At 41.7% G+C, this 23,007-nt stretch overlaps 1 protein-coding gene across 3 annotated transcripts in view; it reads left to right on the plus strand.

Moving 5' to 3' along the window:
• The first annotated feature begins 99 nt into the window (after positions 1 to 99).
• The window catches only part of stard9 (StAR-related lipid transfer (START) domain containing 9), a 37,958-nt gene continuing 15,050 nt past the window's right edge, over positions 100 to 23,007 (plus strand). Inside the window, exons 1-21 of one of the 3 annotated variants that reach the window (XM_005477292.4) lie at positions 100 to 407; positions 2,572 to 2,641; positions 5,273 to 5,389; positions 14,639 to 14,755; positions 14,938 to 14,970; positions 15,096 to 15,157; positions 15,910 to 16,022; positions 17,156 to 17,298; positions 17,469 to 17,536; positions 17,732 to 17,829; positions 17,963 to 18,169; positions 18,329 to 18,426; positions 18,516 to 18,593; positions 18,887 to 18,964; positions 19,330 to 19,509; positions 20,294 to 20,345; positions 20,603 to 20,728; positions 21,305 to 21,387; positions 21,587 to 21,648; positions 22,072 to 22,265; positions 22,426 to 22,906. In XM_005477292.4, the coding sequence (XP_005477349.1) occupies positions 361 to 407; positions 2,572 to 2,641; positions 5,273 to 5,389; positions 14,639 to 14,755; positions 14,938 to 14,970; positions 15,096 to 15,157; positions 15,910 to 16,022; positions 17,156 to 17,298; positions 17,469 to 17,536; positions 17,732 to 17,829; positions 17,963 to 18,169; positions 18,329 to 18,426; positions 18,516 to 18,593; positions 18,887 to 18,964; positions 19,330 to 19,509; positions 20,294 to 20,345; positions 20,603 to 20,728; positions 21,305 to 21,387; positions 21,587 to 21,648; positions 22,072 to 22,265; positions 22,426 to 22,906 (2,507 nt within the window). In that variant the 5' untranslated portion in view covers positions 100 to 360. Of the gene's footprint in view, positions 408 to 2,571; positions 2,642 to 5,272; positions 5,390 to 14,638; positions 14,756 to 14,937; positions 14,971 to 15,095; positions 15,158 to 15,909; positions 16,023 to 17,155; positions 17,299 to 17,468; positions 17,537 to 17,731; positions 17,830 to 17,962; positions 18,170 to 18,328; positions 18,427 to 18,515; positions 18,594 to 18,886; positions 18,965 to 19,329; positions 19,510 to 20,293; positions 20,346 to 20,602; positions 20,729 to 21,304; positions 21,388 to 21,586; positions 21,649 to 21,674; positions 21,965 to 22,071; positions 22,266 to 22,425; positions 22,907 to 23,007 lie in introns of those variants that run through there. The other 2 variants (XM_025901211.1, XM_019348824.2) reach the window with 2 other exon arrangements.

The following is a 23,007-nucleotide window of genomic DNA, read 5'->3' on the forward strand; positions in this document are numbered from 1 at the left end:
AATGCAGAGAAATTTAAATAATAACAGACATGCAAAAAAAAAAAAGGATTTGAATGTGGCTAAAAGGGAGGAGTATCCAGCAGCATCCCCTCCCTCTCCTTCCATGTCTGCCCTGCAGGAAGTTTCACTTCTCTGCTCAGACTTTTGGAGACGCGGCGGGCGTTCGGGTTCTCGATCAGAAGTCGGGAGATGGCTTGAACAAGAGCGGGGGGGCTGACCGGACAACTTCGCCCCACTTTATTGGAGAAATCTGAAGCGATGTTCACCATGCTCACATTAAAACCGTTCTTTTACACCAAGTCCGACTTGGACAGCTGCTGAGTTGTGTGTAAAACCCCTCTCAAAACAACAACACACATCATGGCAAACGTAAAAGTTGCGATTCGAGTCCGACCTCTCAACGCGAGGTAAGTTCCCGAGTTAGCTTATCCAGCTAATACAACATAATTTAATAGAGTTTATTATTGTTGTGTTATTGCTTCTTTATGTCTCGAGTGCTGCTACCAGTATTTAAAACCATGTAATTTTGCCTTCTTTTTGGTGTGTACAACAAGGCGTTACACTTCGTATGTTGGCCTCTTTTGCTTCTATTTTGTCCGTTTTGCTGCTTTAAATCGAAATCGAGCGTTAAACTAGCTCGTTAGCTAGCTCAGTACAACGCCGTGGTTTAAACGACGAGTGGTGCACATGTTGAATGATGACAACTGTGGCTGTCAGCGGTGCTGCCTACTAAAGCAGGCTGTGTAGAGCTGAGTAGTAGTAGGAAAATGCAGCAAAGGTGTCTAAATTCAGGCAGGAAGTGAATGAATTACATTTCTGACTGACCCCTGCTTAAAGCCTCGTTTCATGGCTTTTAGCTACAATCATATAAGTCATTATATTCCATTATGTCTGACAGTGTTATGCATATTCCATACAAAACCCTTTTTCACTTTGATCACATGGAAATGTGATGCATATTTTTTTAAGGCATTTGTTACCTTAAACAAGGCAGGAAAATTGGAATGAACACATTGGTTTAATTTTCCGCTTTATTGTTTAGGTGGGAACATTTTGTTTCATTTTATAGTGCTATGAAATCTGCTGGAACTACCAAAAACACGGCAGGAGGTTTTAAAAGCTGCCATTTACATCAACAGGAAATTGCTACAGTATGTTAAATGCAGTTTGTTATTTGGGGGGGGTCTGGAGATTTACTTCATACAAGTTCCATATTTAATTATTTTGAACTCTGGCAGGGTTGCTTAAACTCAGAGGCCACTACAGTACCTTAACAAAGCATTATTCAGGCTATGAAAGGCTGGACAATGATTCTTTCAGCTGGTCTTCCTGGTGTTTTACATAACAAAAGGATTTCTTATATTAAATGTTCACTGTCATGCAAATCTGTCCTTCCTGATTTGGGATTCTGACACCCTCATTTTGCTCATCGCTTTGAAGGATGTATTTTCTTCCTCTATATATTTGAAAAAGGACCTGCTGTGTAACAGAGATAACATTTACACCAGCCAGGTCTGCATTCTTCATTCGACCTTGCATTTGAGCGTGTTGCTCTTCTGTTTTAGTTGACCGGCAGGATTCAGTAGGTGCCCCTGACAATGTGGGCAACATCTCACATATGCAAACAAACAACAAAACATGTCAGCCTATCTGTGCTCATCTTAAGTTTGTATCAAAACACGTTTTTGTGCAAGGTTTACTGTTTTCCAGTCCCCAACCACCTCATGTACACGCTGGTTAGAGCCTGAGATTGAAGGTTGGTGGTTTTGGGTTGGGCCGCTGCTGGGGTTGGCAAAATGAGTCCCACGTGGTGAAGCACAGGGGGATGATTTACAACAGCCGCCTCGTGTGTCCCTAGCCCACCACAGAGATGGAGCTAGATGCCACTGCAGGCAGTATTTGCCATCATTATCACTCCTGGAGATCGAAATCCTCTCAGCTCCGTATTGTGATTGCCTTCAGTTTTGCTTGTGTTGCATCAGATTTGCTTGGTCCAGCTGCTGAAGCACATGCACGCACGCACGCACACACACACACACACACACACAGCGCACACAACGGATGACACAGTGGTCTTGATTACGCTCACAGAACCCTTGTGTGCTCTCTGGACTTTGTGGAAACTGCTCCAGCTGCATCTCAGACAAAGTTTTTGCAGAGCATGTCGGAGTCTGTTTTCATTTGAATCTGAGACTGGTCAGCGGTGCACTTGTGTAGCAATTTCATGGAACACACACACACACTTCATTGTGTTAATTGTCATGTGATGGCCTCAAGGCGAGTGGAGCCAGCGTAAATTTATCTCGACACTCTCTGAATTATATCAGCTGCAGCAAAAGAGGATTTTTAAAACCGATTTGAAACAGTGTATAGAATGATTATACAGCTTCTGAATTTAGAGTGAAAATGTTCTTAAAGCTCTGTCTGGTTTGCATTTGAGGTGTGAGATCCTGGTCAGTACTGATAGCATCCCTTAGAGCCATTTCTCTCTAGTGGAAGCATCGACCTTCTCAGCTGTTACCCACACCTCATAATATTAAGCATACGCTTTTCTTCTTTTCTTACTCGCAGGGAGAGTGCAGATGGAGGAAGGCTAGCTGTTCGGGTGGAGGATAAGTTTGTGAAGATCCGAAATGTGAAGGTGAGTAGCCCTGCATACAAGTGTGACAGAAAGACCCCTAATGGGAGTTGCACATAGCAACAACAGGATGTTTACAGGCTTAGTTCAACTTTTTTCCCCCCTCCTTTAAGCTGCTTCTGTTTGTTGTACAGTATGTGTTGAGCTCACATACATGCACGCTCACACACACACGTGCATAGCGATCCTTCCTGTCAAACACATGCAGTCTGAGCCCTCGGTGCACAAATATAAACAACAGCACAACGACGTCATATTTCAGATACCTCCCAAACATCTCCAAGAAGAAACTGTAAAAGATAAAAACACCATTCAGTAGCTTTACTGTTAAATTAGGAGGGTTTATGTGAATCTGGCATGTGGCTGGGGTTATTATTCGAGGTTTCATTGAAGTTCTTGACATTTGGAACTAATTATTTTGTGAGCTTAGAGTCTTGTAAGCTGATACTTTCACCACATTACCAACCTGCTGTGTCATATAGCTGAGTAGGCATGTCTGATTGGTTGAGCTGCATTGCCTGCACACAGTCTGATGCTGTCTCTACAGCTACAGTATGGAAACTGTTACACTTTGTTTCTGATTTGGAATATCTGTATGAGCTAATATGGAAGTGAGAAAGCTCTATTTAAAGGGTCTAGCCTGTGGAAACAACAGCTATTATTATGATTCAAAATGATAAAGGACTTTCAGCTTGAAACCAGTTTTGAAACTGACATTTAATCTTAAAGAAATGCTTGTCTTTATTTGCATTTTTGTTTTAAATGCATGCTTTCAGGAAGAAGGTTTGGGGGAGGACTAGAGAATCTGTTGCACATGATGTGACAGGAGACAAACCACATATGGCCTCCCTCTGCCTTGAAAAGGGATCGTGAACCCACAGCTCTTGCAGATCTCATGGGAATAATTATTTATGGAAACTGGGACAGTTTTGGAGCGTCTGAGACAGAAATAATAAAGACTGGATTTCAGTCGCAGTAAACAGCAAGTGAAACAACCTATAAAGACCTACTGGAATTAGCCTGTGTAAAACAACAAAGAAGTAAAGAATAATGTTTTACAAGTTGTCAGGTTTCTTTAATATAAGTGGTTGGAGCTTTGTCGTTCAGGAGATTTGCCAGGGGCTGGTGTTGCTCTTAGTTCATCCCTCACACTACAAGTTCATTGTCCGTTTCCTCACAGTGCACAGGGGTTAAGTAGTCATGCTTTCAGGCAACCCAATTGCTGTGAACAAAATTGAATCCCAGGGCTTAGTGCTGCCTAATGCTGCAGTCAGTAAACGATTACTTACACAGATGATAGAGTGGGCTACACCTACAAGACTCTTTTTCCAGCCCCCTTCTTGGTCCTTTTTTTTTTTTTAACCGGCTGTAGTTTTGCTGTTATTACAACTGAATCTGATCTAAACAAATGTAAACACAACATGATGTAATCTCAGCAACTTTCTCAATCTATTCATCCTTTTACCCCTACAAGGACTACGTTCACCAAGAACAGCAGAAAGAAAAAAAATGAGCCTTCCTCAAAGCCACTATGTATGCAGATATAATCTTTAATAATAATAGTAACATGCTATCTTATATACAGTACTGTGCAAAAATCTGACAACCCCTGATTCATTCATATGTTGCTAGAAAAAACATTAAATAGAGGCAGCGATTTATTAAAACACGTGCTCATGTAAACGGAGATACAGTACATAAGGCAGAAACAGGGTTTGTGCAATTCTAATGAACTTGAAAGTCAATATTTAGACTGATCACGTTTATTCATCAACAAACCCAGAACACTCTCAGGAAAGCTTTCTTGTCATTACTTTAAATAGTCTTCGTGACATTTAAAGCACTGGTTGGAAAACGGTCGGACTTATGCACTGGAGTGAAAATGATTGAAAAAGCAGCCAATGTCCACAGAATAAAATTGAAAGTCCTTCAGAAAGCTGGCTGTACCAAAGCCCAGTATAAGAAAATATAATGAGCTTAGTAGGTCTACTTTAAGTTAAATGATATAATGACATAAATATAATTATCACCTTTTCAACCACAGACAAAATATTAAATTGGGAAATTAAGTGCAAGAACAATAATAAAACACACAAATGTTATCATGAGCAGATGTAGCAGAGACTCATTGGAGCCCCAGTAAATTGTAATGATTTTTTTATTTTACATTGCAGGCAGTGACTCAGAAGCATTGTTCTGGTGCTGGACTTTTCCAGTGCAGTTGTTACGCACGAATGAATGCAAATGCTGCTGTGCTGTCTTTCCTCAGTTCAGGATTCACTTGCAGTAAGCAGAAAGTTGTGCAGTGTTAATGCACTGGGGCAAAGAAAGAACTGGAGTAGGAGTAAGCCTGTTGCTAATGAATGGAAAAAGCTTGCTTTCAATTCCACACTGTAGTAGCCTCATAAACAATATCCATAGTACTCACTTCATGAAACAATGTTTTGTTTCATTTTTCTTGTCTTCTCATGTTATTAAAAGCATGCACGCTGTAAAGTCTGTCAGTATGCCTATTTGTATAAGGTAGAATTTAGTACTTACTGACCGTGCTGCTTTACTGTGGTAAGCATTGTTACTTATGTATGTTAAATGTAGACTAATTATGTGTTTTACACTTTTATCTCCTTCCTAAAGTTGGATGGACGGACAGAAGGAGCGGTAGATTCCAGGGAGAAGCTTCTGGAATTTTGTTTTGACTACTGCTACTGGTCGGTGGATCGTGCAGACCCTCACTATGCATCGCAGGAGGAGGTAATGACCTAACTCCCTAACTGACTGTGATTATGTTACTCACCGCAAATAACATGGTATCCTAAGTCATTATTTTTACAAACGTGGTTGCTCACTGACTTATTGGAGATACTTATTTATGTTGTAAGCATCTATAAAGTATATTTAAGCACCAGAGTCTATGTCTATCATTTAGCCTCAAACATAACCTTTCCGTAATGTTAAGCCTGCAGTTCAAACCTTTAAATCCACAACTAAAATTTAACCAAACACAGAGTGAGCATTTTTTTTGAATCCAGTCTAATAGGTAAAAATATCCATGTATTTTTGGTTAACAGGATCTGGTTTGATGTGTAGTTGTTTGCACTGCAGCATTGCCTAAAGCTGTTCCTTGTTTTCGTGCCATATTACATGCACTATTGTGGGTGGACACTGTGTGTGTGCTGATCCAAGTTTTGGCCACAAGTTGACTCTGGGCAAACAGAATCTCCAAAAGAAGAACCCAGAGGAAGCACGGTCCTTGTAGACAAACCACAACAAGAAGGGTGTGTGTTGTTTTCTGTTTTTACACAGACGGCCACTCAGGGGACGTGATATCAGCTCCATCTGTTATCCAGCAGTCTCTTTGCCTCAGAAATGGCATGGTCTAGAGTCAGCTTGCTTTTCATGTCCTGACTGTGATTGGGTGATTAGATATATTCACACTGCTTTGATTGGATAGTGTTACTAGAACCTGAGATAGGTTTGAGATTAAGACAAGGTAGTGCCCTTTTTTTCAAGGAAATTTCCTCCTATGGATTTTTTTTTATTACACATAGGTTTGTCTCATTATGAATTTCATTTTCCATCACGTTATGCTTAGCGCAAAAGCTTAACAAAAAACCTTTGGTTTTAGAGCCAGTCCACTTATTCTGTCCTTTGTTAATGGGGTTTCCTTCTCTGCCACGCCCTCTGTGCTGCACTCCACTCTTGTCAGTACTGCTTTTGTATGTGTTTGAGAAAGACTGGGCTGTGCCGATGGCCCACACACTGCACAGAACGATAGACAACACAACACTTCTTCCTGTCTCTGGTTCTGGCTTTATCCGCTTCTGTCCTCAGCAGAATTGTGTCCAGTCACAGTGGCCTGGTGGCCTAAAGACATTCCTCTGATGGCCTGGTGTGGGAGAAAGGGCACCAGTGATGGACTGAGCTGCTGGATTTAAATCTGACCTCCTTTCCAGAACTAGAATCCAAAACATTGTCTCTTCAATACATTATGTATATCATCATGTCAGTTGCTTACTGATCAGACATTATAGTTGAAAATGTTTAAACTGAGGGTTTCTCTGATGGATTTGATGACACAAGGCCTGATGTAAAAAGGAGAAAAGACTGATTGCATGCTGCAGGGCAAGAATCATGATTAATGGCGCATTGCCAGGTAGACTTTCATGTTCAGAAACCATTTGTAACTATGTTACCAAACAAACTGGCAACTGAACTTTGCAACAATGCCCTGTTGTGCACCTCATTTAACTGCCATTACATTTTGGTCATTGCTCCAACGTCACCCCTATGGATTTTGTTGTTTTTGTTTCCTAGCTTAATGAGCTGATGCTATTTTTTTTGCCAGTGCTGGATTTCTCATAGTTTCTACTCAAGCAAATTATATTTTTGCATGCTTTACTTTTTTCATAGCAGGAAAACAGACTTTGCCTTGCATGCAGTGTAGTTCCCAGGAGACTGAGACAATCTGAAACAGTGGGGAAATGAGACATGGAGAAACTGGATCTTAACTCCTGCTTTTCTAGTCCAGCAGGACTATCTCACCACTCCCACCTCCCCTCTCCTCTCCCCATGGATACATGCCTCCCCCTCCTGCTTTGTGCTGTCCACTGTACATGTCCATTCGTCACTGATAGTTTACACTAGATGCTTGTGGTGTCTTCCAGCTTCATACACAGTTATAGTGAAGAGCGAAGACAGAAATGTAGTGTCTTATACCTGATTATATCTGATTCTTTTCAGTGAGGACTCCTCACAAAAAGTTTACCTTTTAGGTTGGGAGGTTTGGTGTTTAATATTTATGTTTATAGGAGAAGGCTGAGTAGGGAGGAATGAGAATGGCTTTGCCAGGTGATGAAGGGTAAGATTTTGGAAGAGATTTATAATCCGTAATGAAAGCCAGCTGTTTGGGCTAATGTAGCAAAACAAGTGGGACTATTTGTCTAAATGCTGCCTTTGTTTTTGGCTTAGATATTAGGCAAACAAATATTATTTTCCCCTTATTTATTACCGCAAACCCCTCAGCTTGTTTATTGCTTCTGTCTGTAAGAAACATGGAAGGGAAAAATTAAAGAGAAGCAGCAGATTTGAGTTTGGATAGAGACAAATGGCAAGAGAAAGTGATTAGAGACAAAGAGGGAATGCTGCTGAGGAGGAGGGGAAATGGGCCGGGGGGTCCGCTGTGCCTCTGCAGCCCCCAGCTCTCCCCTGCCAAACTCACAGCTGCCTCACTAAGTAATTTTTCACAGTCAAATTTCAGTGTGACAACGTCACTGCTGGGGCTTCAGCTCGGAGCACAAGGTTTTCTGTTGATTGCCAAATGGACTCAGATTGCAGGGGCTTTCCCCTCCCTGTCCTCTGTATCTCTGTGACTTTTGTCAGTGTGCTGTGCGATTTAAATATGGCAGCAGTGTTTCTAGGTCTGTGTGTCAGTGGTGCTGCAGAGCGAGGGGAAGAATGGCTTCTCTGTGCATTGGAATAATCCTTCACACGCATGTGAGCAGTCAGTCCCCCTCAGCACATGGCCGAAGCAACAGCCAACAGCCCTCTTCAGGCTGGTTTGAATTAACTTCAAACAGGGCACCAAATACACCACATGAGGTCAACATAGAAATCTGAGATCTATGCCATATGTGTGCAGTGCGAGCACCTGTGTTTTATGGATACTCTGCCCTCACTTTTTCTATCAGCAAGGGCAGAGGAGGAGAGGAATCATTTACGAGAGTGAGTTAACGTGGGTACATAGAAGCGTACCACGAAGGATGCGGTGAAGTCATTTGAAGACAACTGTAAACTTCAAATGGAGCCTGCTCTGTGTAACATGTTCACTGTGCACACTTTAGTTGCTGTAGAAAGAACCACGTGTGTGTGTGTGTGATTTAAAATGGGACACTTGATACCGTTTTATTTATAGTAGACATACAACATTGATATGTTAGTGTATTATGAAGTGTGGTGTGGACCTCTGGAAGAGCAGCTGATACTCTATAAAAGCTAATGGGGAGCTAACAATATTGGTGTATTTCAAGCCTATCTGTAATGATACTGCATAAGTCTGTTCCCCAGTAAATGAGACTATATACTGTGCCACTCTAACCTACCCATGGGGGATATCACACAAGGCTCCCACCAGTCTGAAGCCTGCAGAAGTAATTCCCAGCTTCCCATAAAGATTGTAATATGCAGGTCCACTGTACAGTGTTCTGCTTTGGCCTATTTAACAGCGATATGAGGGGGAGGAGCAGCAAGTCCCCAAACTCTTTCCAGATATGGTTTTATTTATTTGTGTTAAGCCTTGCCTTTGCCACAGTGTTAGTTGCATCAGAAGTCAAAGCAAAATGAAGTGAAATGCACTGTTGGAGTGCCCCCTGCCTTCATTTTTCTTCACTTCCCCTCTCCTCTGCTCTGCTTTTCTTTCCCTGGTGCCCTTCATTGCCATGTGTAGGGAGGCCTGAGTAATGAAGAGCAGCCTATCTGTTTGGCCTGCACATCTCTGTCTTTCCCTCCTCCCTCTCATACAACCTCTCTGCTCTTCCATGCTAATTTGACCTACAAATTCTGTCCAAGTGTGACAAACGAGAGCGTTGTTGAACTCTGGCCAAACAGCTTCCTCTGTGTCTCTTCTTGCTGCTTGTGATTCAGCCTCTGCTTCCCGTGTCCTCGCGCTCCCTTTTTCCTCTCTGTGATGTTCCCTTTCCCTTTTCTCTCTCTTTCTAATCTAACTCTATAAAGTAACTCTCCCAGATTCCTTGCAGGAAGGACAAAGATCTCCTGTGACCTTTTTTTTTTTTTTTTGGTCCCATGTCTAAACAAAGGCATTTAGTTTTGCTCAGGGCCCAGCTGTTGTGTTTGTGTAACCGACTTGGAAAGTGTAGGACGGGAATTGAGTGACCCTTATCTCTGCTGCAGCTGTCCACCATGGACAGAGAAAACTGGGAGTAAAACCGTTTTCACTTGCAGACTCTCAGCTATGCATTGCTGTTGGTGACGCCCCTCTTGCCGGATCCTTTTGGTTGCGTCACACTCGGCTAAAGCAACGAGAAGCCAAAGTTTTAAATGTGGTTAAATGCTTCGCTCTGCTGGCCGTTTGCCATCACCCTTGACGACATTTACACATATTTACACATAGACACGCTACACATAAATACTTCTCTGGGGTTTAGCGCAAAGCAGGCCACATAAAACCAGACCAGCAGTTGGCACTTCCACACTGAGCGATTACAGGACTTAACTCATTACAGAGGCATTACTCCATGACTTTTTTTTTCACCGTATCGCTGTATTTCTGTGCAGAAATTGCTTTTTCGTCAACTTTTCTCACGCACTTCATTGCCTTCCACCACTTTTCCCTTCTAGTTTGTTACCAAGCCACAAACTAGGCTCTGTGTTTGGGAAAAATTAGTTTTGCTCTGTGTTTTAAAACAAACTTGAACACAGTATTTGCCAGATCTCTGGCATAAAAACCAGCCAGATTCTTGTTTTACAGATCTGCTCCAGCTTACTTTGACGCACATGAGATAACTCAGGATTTTAGGTCTGTTGCTTATATAAACTTTTAGTAGATAGATACTAGACAGGAGTCACCACTTGTGTTAAAAAAAGGCTGTTATAAATATCACGTGGCACCATTTTAATGTAACATTTCTTTACTTAAAAGTTTCATTATAATTTGAGGCAGCAAATGCATTTTATTAGAGATAACGGTGTGCACAGACTAGTCTTGCGCAACCAAATGTTTCACTTAGTGCATCCCTGCGTAGCTGGATGATAAAAATAATATTCTGTGATCTGCATTTTAAGTAATCTTTCCTCTGGAGGCTCTGAAGGCAGTTTTTCTCCATTTTCTTCTTGATTATGTTTTTTTTCCCCCCACTGAAGAGAAGGATTTAGCTTCTGCTAGATCTGGAGCCCTTCTGCTTTGTTTTCTTCTTTCCTGCTTACTCTGTGTTTTGACAGTGACTCCGACCGGTGTTTCCTTCATTTAGAATGAAATCTATATTTTGCTTTTTCATTGTTAGATTGTTTTTCCTCGGAGGGCAAAGCTTTTGTTCTTGTTTTGGTTGCTGTTTCGGCAGCCACTTAACTGGTCAGATGCAGACATGGGCGCGTGCACATGCAGCGACCTTCCTGTTCATTGTGGTGTTTAGTTTCTGTCTGTTTTGAGGAGCTGATCAAGCCTGCACATTTGCTGTCGCCTTGGCCTGGAAATTTCAGTCTCCAGGCTATTTCTTTATTCCAGAAATGCCGTCCGCCTCATATCTCACCTGCTTTGTTAAGCCAGAAATGCATCCTAATGCTGCAGGGTGTTGCAAACTGGGAAAGTAGTAGTGACAGAATGCCATTGTGTTCACTGAAGCAGGTTGAGTACAGTGACACAAATTACAGTCTACTGATTTTAATTTGGTGTGACAATGGCGACAAACAACGGGGTCGCTTTAATATTTCCTGACACTGGCTGTTGAGACAAAACTCACACACAATGTTATTGTGTCAAGAAGCTGAATTAAAGTCGAGCTTCTTCTTGTGGTTTTTCTTCAGAGGTCATTTAAAATATGTAGCCAACTTTGAATAAAAACAGTACAAATGTCTTGGTAGAAACAGAGAAAACAATAGTAACGGTTTACTAGACAGTACAGAGACAGTCAGGTTCAAAGGAGCGAAAAGTTGAAGGAAAGTTCCTGCTCTTTGTGCTAAGCCTGGAGGGACCCTAAGCCTTGTTGTAGCCCCCATAGAGTGAATTTAAGAGGGTCAACTTTAACAAGGGCTGTATTGATTCTCTGTGTTTGAGAGGGGAGACGTTGTCTGTCTGTTTTTCAATAGCACCATGAAGACAAGACAGAGGCGGCAGTGCTTTTTGTCTTCATGTTTAAGCCTTCATTCAGCCAAGAGGCAGGGGGTAACACTTGGTGGTCTGCACCCAAGTGGGCTGCACACTTTGGCATTTGTAGGAATGAGAACCATTATTGAGCTACAGTTACACGGTTAAGGTGCTTTTTACTTTCAAACGATCTCTTTGTATCAAATATTACACTTTACTTTGGCTTTATTCTATTATTTGATCTTTCTCTGTATACAGTATATCATACAGTATATTAAAAGTCAGTTACAAATTATATTCTTACTATCAAGACCCCCAAAAAGTTTTAAGAACAGAAGTTAGCTTAAAGATCTCCTGTGCTAAAGATGGTTAAAATCAATTCCTAATTTGGAGGGAAAATGATGATTGAGGTATTTCTACCTGTGTGTCTGTAGAGTGATTTACGAGGCCATTCAGAAAAACCAGCCGTCATGGCAACACTTTTACAAGCTGGATGTGGCTCTTTCTGTACATTTCTTTAAGCTGCATAAATTTTCATGGTTTTTATTTCAGAAGTGGCATGTGGTGCTAGTTAATATTTGAAGCAGGTGTTTACTATTTGTATGAAATTTTGACAGTTTGCTTTCTTGCGGTTTTTTTTGCTACAATAACACGATATGCTGTTGGTCTCTGCATGAGCTTCGCTCCATCATGTCAGTGCTAAATATTTTACTTGTCTGAGAAAACCCCAGGCTGTTGAATATTACCACACAGCCTCACATAGTCCTAAGAAGAACTAGATGACCACTGAATAGATTCAGAGTACTTTCACAAGGCTCGAGCCTTTCACAAGAGCTTTCAGCCACATCCAACTTAAATCTATTCCCACAATTTTGCAAGGCCAGAGTATACACAGGCTTAACTCCAGGTTCTCACATCTTGTCAAAGGGTTGGTAGTGTGATACACATGTGCACACACACACAGGAGGCATGTTGAAAGTATTCCTTGATCTTTGGAGGTTGTGGTAGCTTTGAGAGGAATCCTCCTCTCTTCTCTGTGTACCCACCACCAGTCTCCATGGTCCAAACTTGAGCCTGGGGGCCTGGGAAAGAAAACCCCTCTCTGATCCCAGGGTGTGGTATGGTTTTTGGGGGAGAATGTGCATCTCAGGTCTGGTCTAGCTCAGGTTGCCAACGCCCCCAAAGGTATGTGTTGCTTTTGGACATAGCTTTTGGGTTGCAGCTGAGGCCACATGTCCTCAGAAACTGGTTTATTGATCGGTTGTATACAACAGACAACAATCAAGTGGTTTATAATTTGCCCAGTTGTTGTTCATCTAACCTGCATGCACATAGTGGTCTGTATAGTACATTTTATAAGTGATAAACAACCACTTTGCTTCATAGAGCCTGTTCCCATAATAGAAGATGTTTGGCTTTGCTAAGAATCATAATAAATATTTGCTGATTTTACACCTCTGTGATGCCAGGGGAAGCTTTTGAGCTTGAGTGGTACTAAAGGGTCGAACGCATTCCAAGAAAATATCCCCCAAATTCAGTATTCTGACCCCACCATCCACATGTTACAGGAGAAATTGAGACTTGCCAGAAAAGGGAGTGTTTTTCCAGTCTTCTCTTGTCCATGTTTGGTGAATCTGTGTGAACTGTAGCCTCAGTTTCCTCTTTCTAGCAAACAGGAGTGTCACCTGGTGCGGTCTTCTGCTGCTGTAGCACATCTACTTGAAGGCTCCACATGTTGTGCATTCAGAGATGGTCTTACACATATCTTGACTGTAATGAGTGGTTACAGCATTTGAGTTGGTGTCGCCTTCCTAGCTTGAAGACGTCTGGTCATTCTCCTGTGACCTCTGGCCTCAAGTACTCGTTGTTTTTGTTTTCCCAGAGAACTGCTGCTCACTGGATGTTTCTCTTTTTTTTAACATTATCTGTAAAGCCTAGAGATGGTTTGAACTGCAGCGGGTCCTCTTGACCATGTCTACATGCCTAAACGCATTGGTTTTCTGCATTGTGATTGGCTGCTTAGAGAGCCTGTGTTCAGGAGCAGTTGAATTGGTGTACTGAAACAGGCTTGTTCACTTTGTATATGTTTATTGAGTTTAAACAACAACTGAGAAGAGCCCAGGCGCCGAAATAATGTCTTAATTGTTTTTGCACAATAGCCATGTGCCCATTGGAAAACAGATTTCTTGTCTATAAATTATGACTGTGTAAGATTAGTATCTTAATAACTGTTGAAAGTGGTCAAGATTAAAATCCTGATTGTTTGCTGTGCTGATCGTAAAGCTCTTTGAGGCCTAATCATGATTTATGATTCTTTATGAATAGAAATGACTTCACCTCATTTTATAAGACTGTGTTATTCAAACCTTATTTGGTATTTACTGCCTATTACTCTATGATTTTAAGACAGAGGCTCAACATCCTGGATTACTGTTATATAGTATATCTGTTTAGATTTTCATCTGTTTTGACATAAGTGCAAGTAATAAAAAGTTAATTTGTAAAAATGCAAGTTGGGATTGATAACAAATTCTCCTACACTACTATATCTCTACTGCAAACACAAAATGATATGACTGCATTTCATTTGCCAGAATAGGTTTCAGGAAAAGTCTTTGTTCTCCTATAAAAATAAGTAGTTGAGATTTGGCCTTGTGCTGGTCAGCTGCACGCTCTGGAGCTCAGATGCAGACACAGTAAGAAGGAAAACAAGAGGCCTCAGTTGATTGTTTTTAGTGGGGCTTTCCGGGATCCCCTGTCCGAGGACTTTGCTGTTAGTCAAAGTTTATTTTCCTGACCCAGCCATTTTTCAGTCTTTTTGCCCTCACATTTGTTTCTCTTACATCTGCGCTCTGCAAAATTGTTTACCTAGAGTATTAGCTGACCTCCATGCTCCCTGCACAAATACATCAGCAGGAAGCAACATTACCTCCCCACCACTGGCCTCATGCCACAGCATTGTGATCAAGAAACCTTGGTGTAAATCTATACTCGTGTAAAACACAACTGCAGTGTAGAGCAAGGGCTTTCAGTTACATTGTAAACAACCCAGCAGACCCTACTTGTTTTATTAGAATTATCTTGGAAGGGATGGAAGGGAGGAATCCAGGTGTGCTTTCTAACTCTGCATACTCTTTATGCATTTGTGGTTAAGGAAGTGTGTGTGTATATGTTAATTTCTTCAGGTGTTCCAGGACCTGGGTGTGTCGGTACTGTCCGGAGCTTCTGAGGGCTACAATGTGTGCCTGTTTGCTTATGGTCAAACAGGATCTGGAAAGACTTACACCATGATGGGGACGCCGGTGAGGAGACTCCTGGAATCACTGCACAATATTAGATGCACTTTTTTCATGCCTTAGTTAATATTATAAAGGATATTGGAGGGTCCAGCTCATGCTACACAGACAGAAAATGCTTGTTTTATAAATCTTTCGGTTGTGGCCCACACGTTAATGTTGGTCATCTTTTTTTCAATTTTCTTTAGGACTCCATGGGCTTGACTCCTCGCATTTGTCAGGTAAGGTGGTTGATTAATACTCAACTCAGGTGGCGACACGAATGAAGTGAGCATGCTGAGCATTCATCTTCCTGAGTATTTAGTATTGTAGGTTGAAGTAACCTGCTGCTGTCCTTTCCTCCCAGGGTCTCTTTCAGTCTGAAGACACTTTTTCAGATGGGCAGAATTCAAGCAGAGTGGAGATCAGGTACTGTTTTATTGCATAGATCTGTGTCTTCTGATTTTAATCAATTTAATTGGGCCTTTTGCTGAAGTTTAATTCGAATTAGATAAGAGTTTATGGCGGGGTTATGCTGAAAAACTGTAGCCAGCAAAATTAAAACAGGATTTATTTCTGTTTTAATTTCTCGGGGAAAATTTGTTAATTTTAAGCTCTTCCTGCCCTTCACTCATAAATGTTAAATGGACTCGCACATCAGTGGAGACGGAGCGCCAGGCTGGAACAACTTTGGGTTCAGTGTCTTCTCCAAGGACACTTTGGTTTGCGGAGGGGCCAAGGATCAAAGTACTAACCCTGCCATTAGTGGACACCTGAGTACACGCCACTTGAGCAAAAGCTGCCAATTGTATGGTTATTACAAGGAAAAATACAGGCTTTTTACAATTTGAAGATTATAATCTCTCTAGCATACACACTGTTTCCCAGTTATTTGACTTGCTAAGCAGTTTAAAACACTGCCCAGGTAGCCATGATTACTACCTGGCTGAACTACAGCCAGCGTTTTTTGTGTTTTCTAAGCTCTCAAAAAATAGAGCAGAAATAAAAACCTCAGAAGAGTAAAATTTAAGACATAGACATACAGATAATGAATGGAGTAGATTTAGCTAGACATGTGGTGTGCATCTAAGTGATGTTAGGGATATAAAAGACTTTAAGCTGAACTTGTATTGAAGCAGATTTTTTTAAACCTCTGTCTCCTTATTTCTCTGTCCTTGCAGCTTCTTGGAGATCTATAACGAGCGTGTAAGAGATCTGCTGAAGGGAGGAGAGCAGAAGAAAAGAGCCACACTGAGAGTTAGAGAACATCCTGAGAAAGGACCCTATGTACAAGGTAAGTTTTCATTCCTTTCCACTGGTAGAGAGAAGAATAATAAATCTACATTAAAAACCCCTAAAATCAAGATGAATGAATTGCATTACAATGTTTAAAACATGACCTAGCAGTTCCAGGTGATGATGCACTAAATGTTGATCTAACGGACCAGCTTTAAGGAGACACAAATCCCTTTGGGGTTGCATCAGGAAGGGCATCCGGTGCAAAAAATCTGCCAAATTAAACAGACAGTGACCCCTTGTGAATAGGGGAGCAGCCAAAAGTATCTTGCATGAATGCACACTCAAGTAGAAGTCAGAAAAAATTCTCCAAGATGTCTTGTTTGTGTTGTTTACAAGTTACAAGTTTTCTTCTCTTCTTGCTTTAGTTGTAGTCACATCTATTTTTAGTTGGGATTGTAAGTTAGATTCCTGTTGCTTCTTTTATTTCACCTTTTCTCTTTTCCCCTTCATCTCTTCATCCTTTCCCTCTCGTTCCCTCCATTTCTTTCTCTCCCTGTCATCCGCCGGACTCTCCGTATTCAGAGCCCCACATCCACTCATTGTCAGGAGAAATCCCACTTGGCCAGAGGAAGTGAAGTCATTTCCTTGTGGTTCCAAGCAGTTCCACACACATCATGTCCCATTTAGGTTTTCCAAATTCTACTTCTAATCCCTCAGTGCTTTTCCATCCAAACACTGTTTTGCTGCCACTCCTGTTTTCCTTAAATAATTTAACTCTTTGTATTGACCAGCTTAGAGAAAACAAAGAGGAAGTGGCTAAATGATGAGCCAAGAGGCTCCATGATGATCTGTGTGCACATGTTTAACAGCTTTTTAAGTTGGTGATTCATGCCTGGAAGTAGAGCATTGTTAGAAACTGTTGTTTCTAGATGCTGTGGGAAATATTAAAAAGCACATGGTGGGAGCAAGGATTGATGCATTTCCTGTTTGTGTCTCTTTTATATTTCTCCCCTCTAAACATTTTAATCCCTGCAAATAATCAAAGCAGCTTTTTTTTTTGGTCTCATCTCCATTCAGTTTCATGTTTTTAGAAGTTTTGTTTGATGCAGAATAAAAATCGGATTGTGTTCAGTCTTGCTCGGGGTTGACCAATACAAATTATCATTCTCTTTGCGTCCCTCCCATCAGACCTTTCATCACATGTGGTCTCAGACTGCAAACAGGCCATAGACCTTCTGGAGGAAGGCATCGCCAACCGCATCACCGCAGCAACCCACAACCATGATGCCAGCAGCAGATCCCATGCCATCTTTACGATTCAGTACACGCAGGTCATCATCTCTCTCAGCTTACATAAAGTCAGACTCTGCATGTTGTGCTGTTACTTTTTTCCAGATATTCACATAATACTCCAGAGTATTGAATTTGTATGACGACTCTATAACTCATCACTGATCAATATGCAGACTTTGGGTTATTTACTTTTGTCTTTTCTCTTTAGGCTATCCTAGAAAACAACCTTCCTTCTGAAACTGTCAGCAAGATTAACCTGGTTGACCTGGCTGGGAGGTGAAAATGTTATTTCCTGTTGTCATGTGCCCTATTTTTTCCCCTTCAGCATCGTTTAAGCCCAAATCGTTGACAAAAGTGCCCCCTAGTGGATACTGACTCTTGCCCTCAGATTGCTGAACTCCCTATTTCACCCATTTTTTAGTCATTTTTTATTGATATGATCTCATACTTTGTTTTTGTTGTGTCTACCAGTGAGAGAGCAGATCCCCACTACTGCAGGGATAGACTGACAGAGGGCTCCAACATCAACAAGTCTCTGGTTACTCTAGGCATTGTCATTTCAGCTCTTGGTAAATAAAATGTTTTAGTATTTTTATTTCACTTGAATAAACTTCCACAAAATTCACATATATTCTCTTGTGCTCTCTTCTGTGTTTGCTTTTTTTGGCACATCCTTCAATCTTTTTGCCACCACCTCCGCAGCTCAGAACTCACAGATGTCAAGCAGCTGCCAGAGTATCAACAGCGTGGCCTCTGAGGGCGATGGCAGCACAGTGGGTAGCCACAGCAGCTCGCTGTCTGGAGGTGGAGGTGGGAGGAGGCACTGCTTCATTCCCTACAGAGACTCAGTCCTGACCTGGCTTTTGAAAGACAGTCTGGGTGGAAACTCCAAAACCATTATGATTGCAAGTGAGTTATTATGTATCAAACTGAGTGTTTCCACTATTAATTTTTATTTTCATATATATTCTAAAACTGTATTTAAGAAAGCTGACCACCTTATGCCAAGTAATGTGAGCGTTAACTGCTGCTGGCTTGCGTGCGTTTCGCGTGTATTTTCTCTTGCAGCGGTCTCACCCTCTGCCAGCAGTTATAACGAGACCCTGAGCACCCTGCGCTATGCTGCCCATGCCAGAAATATTGTCAACAAGCCTCGGGTTAATGAGGTTAGCGGCTGTTTGGAGTCAGATGCCAAGGTTTAATGTTTGATCTAATTGTTTGGATTAGGTTAACGTGCACTTTGATTTCTGTGCAGGATGCGAGTGTTCGACTGATCAGGGAACTGAGAGAGGAGATTGACAGGCTGAAGAGCATGCTGCTCAGCTTTGAAATGGTATGGTGACCTTTTATCGCTAGAGCGTGTCTCTAACTCTCCCAGGGATACACTCGGCTGCGTTTACTCCCTTAAAAAAAAAAAAAATCCTTCTTAGTACTGTAAGGCTTTGTATAAAAGAGATTCCCACATTACACATTTTTCTACCAAATCCTTAATACAGTGTTTTATATCTTGGTGACATTTCTAATCCCCTTAGGTGGTCAGGACTGAATTGCATTGTAATATCTGTGTGACATTTTCCTTTTGCACAGTATGTTGACTGATCATTTCTTTACCCTCTTGATTGACAGCAACGTAATCCCAGTCCATCCTTGAGTGACGAAAGGGATGGAAATCTTTCTGAAATCGTGCTGCAGAACGAGCTAAAGGTAACGCAAGGTCGACACACATGCTTACATCTGCCTGTCTGAGTCTTTGACACGTTAAGCAAGTGTGACTTCAGTGGAATGTTTTTATCAGGTCGCTGCTTTTTCCAATATTTACCATGTAGCTTCTCCAAGATTAGACACCTCCACTAACTGAACTGGGATTGTTTTTTTGTTCTGCCTTACTAGGAGACATTGGAAACTTAAACAGTTAGACAAACCAAGTGTTAGAAATTATTCTACCTGAAGAAGTTTTTTTCAGTACTACTATCTATAGGACTGGACACCAGTAGCAGATGTTGGTGCCAACGTTTTCTACCTCCCATCCTTCCTGACATTCCTTTGCCCTTGCCCATCCTGGGTTGCAGGTGGAGCAGCTGACAAAGGACTGGTCGGACAGCTGGAGAGACAAGAAGGAGCTCCTGGAGGAGTACAGTGTGGACATCAACAGAGACCGGGCCGGCTTCCTCATCAACTCCCTCCAGCCACACCTCGTTGCCCTTGATGGAGATGTTCTCAGCACTGGTGTTGTCTTTTATCACCTCAGGGTATGATGATAAAAAAGGAAATACAGGGTTTATATTCTTTCTCTTTTTATGCAAGTTTCTTTGCAACCCAGGAGATGCGTATTTGTCATTTACAGGCATGCCATAACATGAAAAATTTTTTTTTTTTGCACAAACAACAGAATGCAAACTTTTGCATTTGCTCTACTTTTCTGAAATCTCAAGTTACTGTTTTTGTCAGCTGACTTGACTAAAACCATCTCTGTTTTTCTACTAGATCCCTCCAATCCTCTCAACTTCTTGTACTACTATTTCTCTCTGTACTTCTAGAAAAACTCTTGAGAAAAGGTGCGTTTCTGTTGCCTTTTCTTTTCACTGTATCTTCCAACTGTCCTGTCAACTTCCCCTCTGTGTGTACGTGTGTGTGTGTCTGCGTGTACCTTCTGCAATGCATAAAACTCTGTTGGATAAGAGGCTCTTAGTTCTGAGGCTAGGAGTCAGGGGAGCTTAAGCTGTCCTGATTCTGACAATGACGAGCGTACCCTTAGGCCTGACAGTTACACTGTTTTCTGCATGTGAAGAACTGAGGCCACCTGGGAGCACATGTGGACCTGACACCAAATAAGAAAGCCTTTAATCCCATTAGATAAGACTTCAGATTAAACAAATCACATTTATTTTTCTTCCAGGTAAATGAAAGAATAGACGTTAAAACCCCTTCACGGAAGATTTCGTGTCAAAATATTTGCTTGTTTTTTAGATATTGTCGTATTGTATGTGGATTTTGATTAGAGCTATCATGTTCACAATATATTTTTTGTTACAGGAAGGAGTTACCCGCATTGGACCTCAGGACCAATTTGAAGAACCACAAATAGGTATTTATTTATTCTCTTAAAGCCATGTGATAAGAGAGGTCTGGAAACAGAAATGATACAATACAGACAAAGTATATTTTTATAATATTGAGTTTGTCATGTAGGTTATTGCACACAAGGTGCAGAGTACATTATTATAAGCCCCCTTTTCATTAAATGTTGCATTAGACACTGTAAATGTTGTGCAGTTGAGTAGCAGCAACAGTACAGCTTTCTAAATCAAAATGTGTCACAACATTTCTGCATTCTGTGTGTAGTCTTGCAGGGCAGCGCCAGCTGTGAGATTGAAAACCACAGGGGTGTGGTGACGCTCAGACCAGTGCCGGGCTGCGTCTGCCTGCTCAACGACAGAGAGGTCACAGAGTCCTGTAGACTGGCTCAAGGTCAGCTCATGTCCTCAGCAGAGCACTTTGTTCATACTGTCTTTGGTTCCCAGCAGGTTTGCCCCAGATAATGTGACAGAAGCTGGTTATCTTGGTACAAAAAGGAGGAAAAAAATGCATATTTTAATGTTGGATTTGAGCCGTGCGAGTCCAATTTTGTGATTTGATTGATTATTTTTATGTAGATATTGTAAATCAGCTGTTGGTGAGTTACTGCTTTGCACTGGTGCACGTGAAGGTAATTCATGACTTTAAATGCAGTTGATGCCTTTTGCTTAATTAATGCCGGCCTTAAACGAAACTTGAATTTCATCCAAGAATCAAAAGAACATGCTGTGAGCAATTTGTCTTTCAAATAAGCAGGGGGAAAAATGACGTTCTCGACACACATGTACATTCAGCAAAGCTGATAAAAATATAAATGCACATATGCCTAAAGGTTTACAGAGTTACCTTAAAGATAAAAATGCAGCGTACACACACACACACACACACACACACACACACACAGCTTAGATGAACACAATGCCATGGGTTTAGCACAGTTCATGATGAAAGATTTGTCTCTGTCTCCAGGGACAGTGATTACCTTGGGAGGAGTGCATAAGTTCCGCTTCAACCACCCGGCTGAAGCAGCTGTCCTTCGGGAACGCAGGCGGGTAGGTGCTGATCGTCCCAAAACGAATGTGATGCTGTTGATTAGGATGACAATCATGAAAATATTTATGATGAGCAGATGATTGGGTGATACACTTGAATGCTGATGATACACAGAATTTCCTTTTTCTCCGAGAATTCTCATAATGGCACATTTCTTATTTTGTCTGTAAACACTACAATATAAATTTTTCTTTTAAGGCCAGTGAAGGTGGCATGACCTGCACCTACACAGACCTTTGCCTTGTGACCCCTGATAACAGGTAAATACTGTTTTAAGGCAATGTTTCCCACTCTGTGAATATATGTGGGTAAAACAGGTATTTTCTGTCCCCACTTTCATATTTGATAAGAATTACAAATCCAGTGTCCTTCCTGTAGATTCATGCATAAGTTCTTCCACTTGGTGGAGTGCATGTTTCCATTAGCCCCCACCCTTGTGACAATCCCAGTTAGCTGTTTACGATTCAGGCTCAGGGGTTGCTTAGTTACTCCTGAGACGCTGAACTCAACAGTATCCTTTATTTTCAACCTCTCTGCCACCAAACTGTATAATTCTAGACATCAAACTACACATAGGTGAGGTAAAATGATTGTTTTACTCTCCCTGGTTGTCTTTTTTCTCTCTTATTTCATCATCGTTTCTCAGTCTGTGCTTCATCTGTGTCATGCGTCTCTTTTTGTAGTGTCAAAGAAGTGAATCTCCCACAGCAGGTGGGTGCATGCTTCTCTCCCGGTGAGGAGCCTTCTGCCAGGCACCGTGTGGAGGAGCAGAAACGCTTCGTGGAGAGTTTGCGTCAGGAGATTCAGGCTGAACAGAGACGGGCAGAGAGAGAGCTAGAAAGGGAGCAGGCCTACCTCCAACAGCAGCACACTGAGAGTGAGAACTCTTTGCATTTCATCACTTACACAAGGATTATTCAAAATCCAAGCTGAAATTCTGCATCGTTTTAACAAAAAAAAACAATGACATGCCAAAAGTCATATTGATTGAGATTTCTGGTGCTCAAAATGTCCTACTTTCTGTCTTTAATCAACAGTCCAGCAGTGGATTTTGAAGGAGAAACATCGCCTGACAGCTGTTGAGCAGAGGATCACTCAGGAGTCTGGAGTTCAAGCAGACCTCCTCCCTGCACCCCTGCTGGAGAGGTTAACAAGCCATGTGTTCAGGGATCAGAAAGATGTTTCAGTGGATTGTCCATCCCAGGTGATAAGAGCCAGGAAGAAGGCAGTGCAGGATGAACTGCTAAAGCATCACGCTCTCTGCCGGGCCGAGAGCCGCATTCGGCGCAAAAGGCTGCGTTACCAGCTGGAGAGAATCGCCAGCAAGCAGCATCTGTTGGAAGCAAAGAAAGAGTTACAGCAGCTGGAAAAGACTCTGCCTTTAGGACCAGACAGCCCAGAATCTCCTGAGGCTGGATCGCCCTCAAAGGTCAAAGGACGACCGTTTGATTCTCGTAGACACTCGTTTTCATCCGATCTTTTGTCCCGACTCTACCCACAGAACACACCTATCTTCAGGTAAGGGGACAGTAAAATCTGTTGGTGAGGATTCAGGAAGCAGTTTTTCAGGTTTTCTTAATTATTTAGGTCTTGACTGTTAAAGCATCTGTTTTTCTCCT

Source organism: Oreochromis niloticus, linkage group LG19 (assembly GCF_001858045.2).
Source record: "Oreochromis niloticus isolate F11D_XX linkage group LG19, O_niloticus_UMD_NMBU, whole genome shotgun sequence".
Lineage (NCBI taxonomy): Eukaryota > Metazoa > Chordata > Actinopteri > Cichliformes > Cichlidae > Oreochromis > Oreochromis niloticus.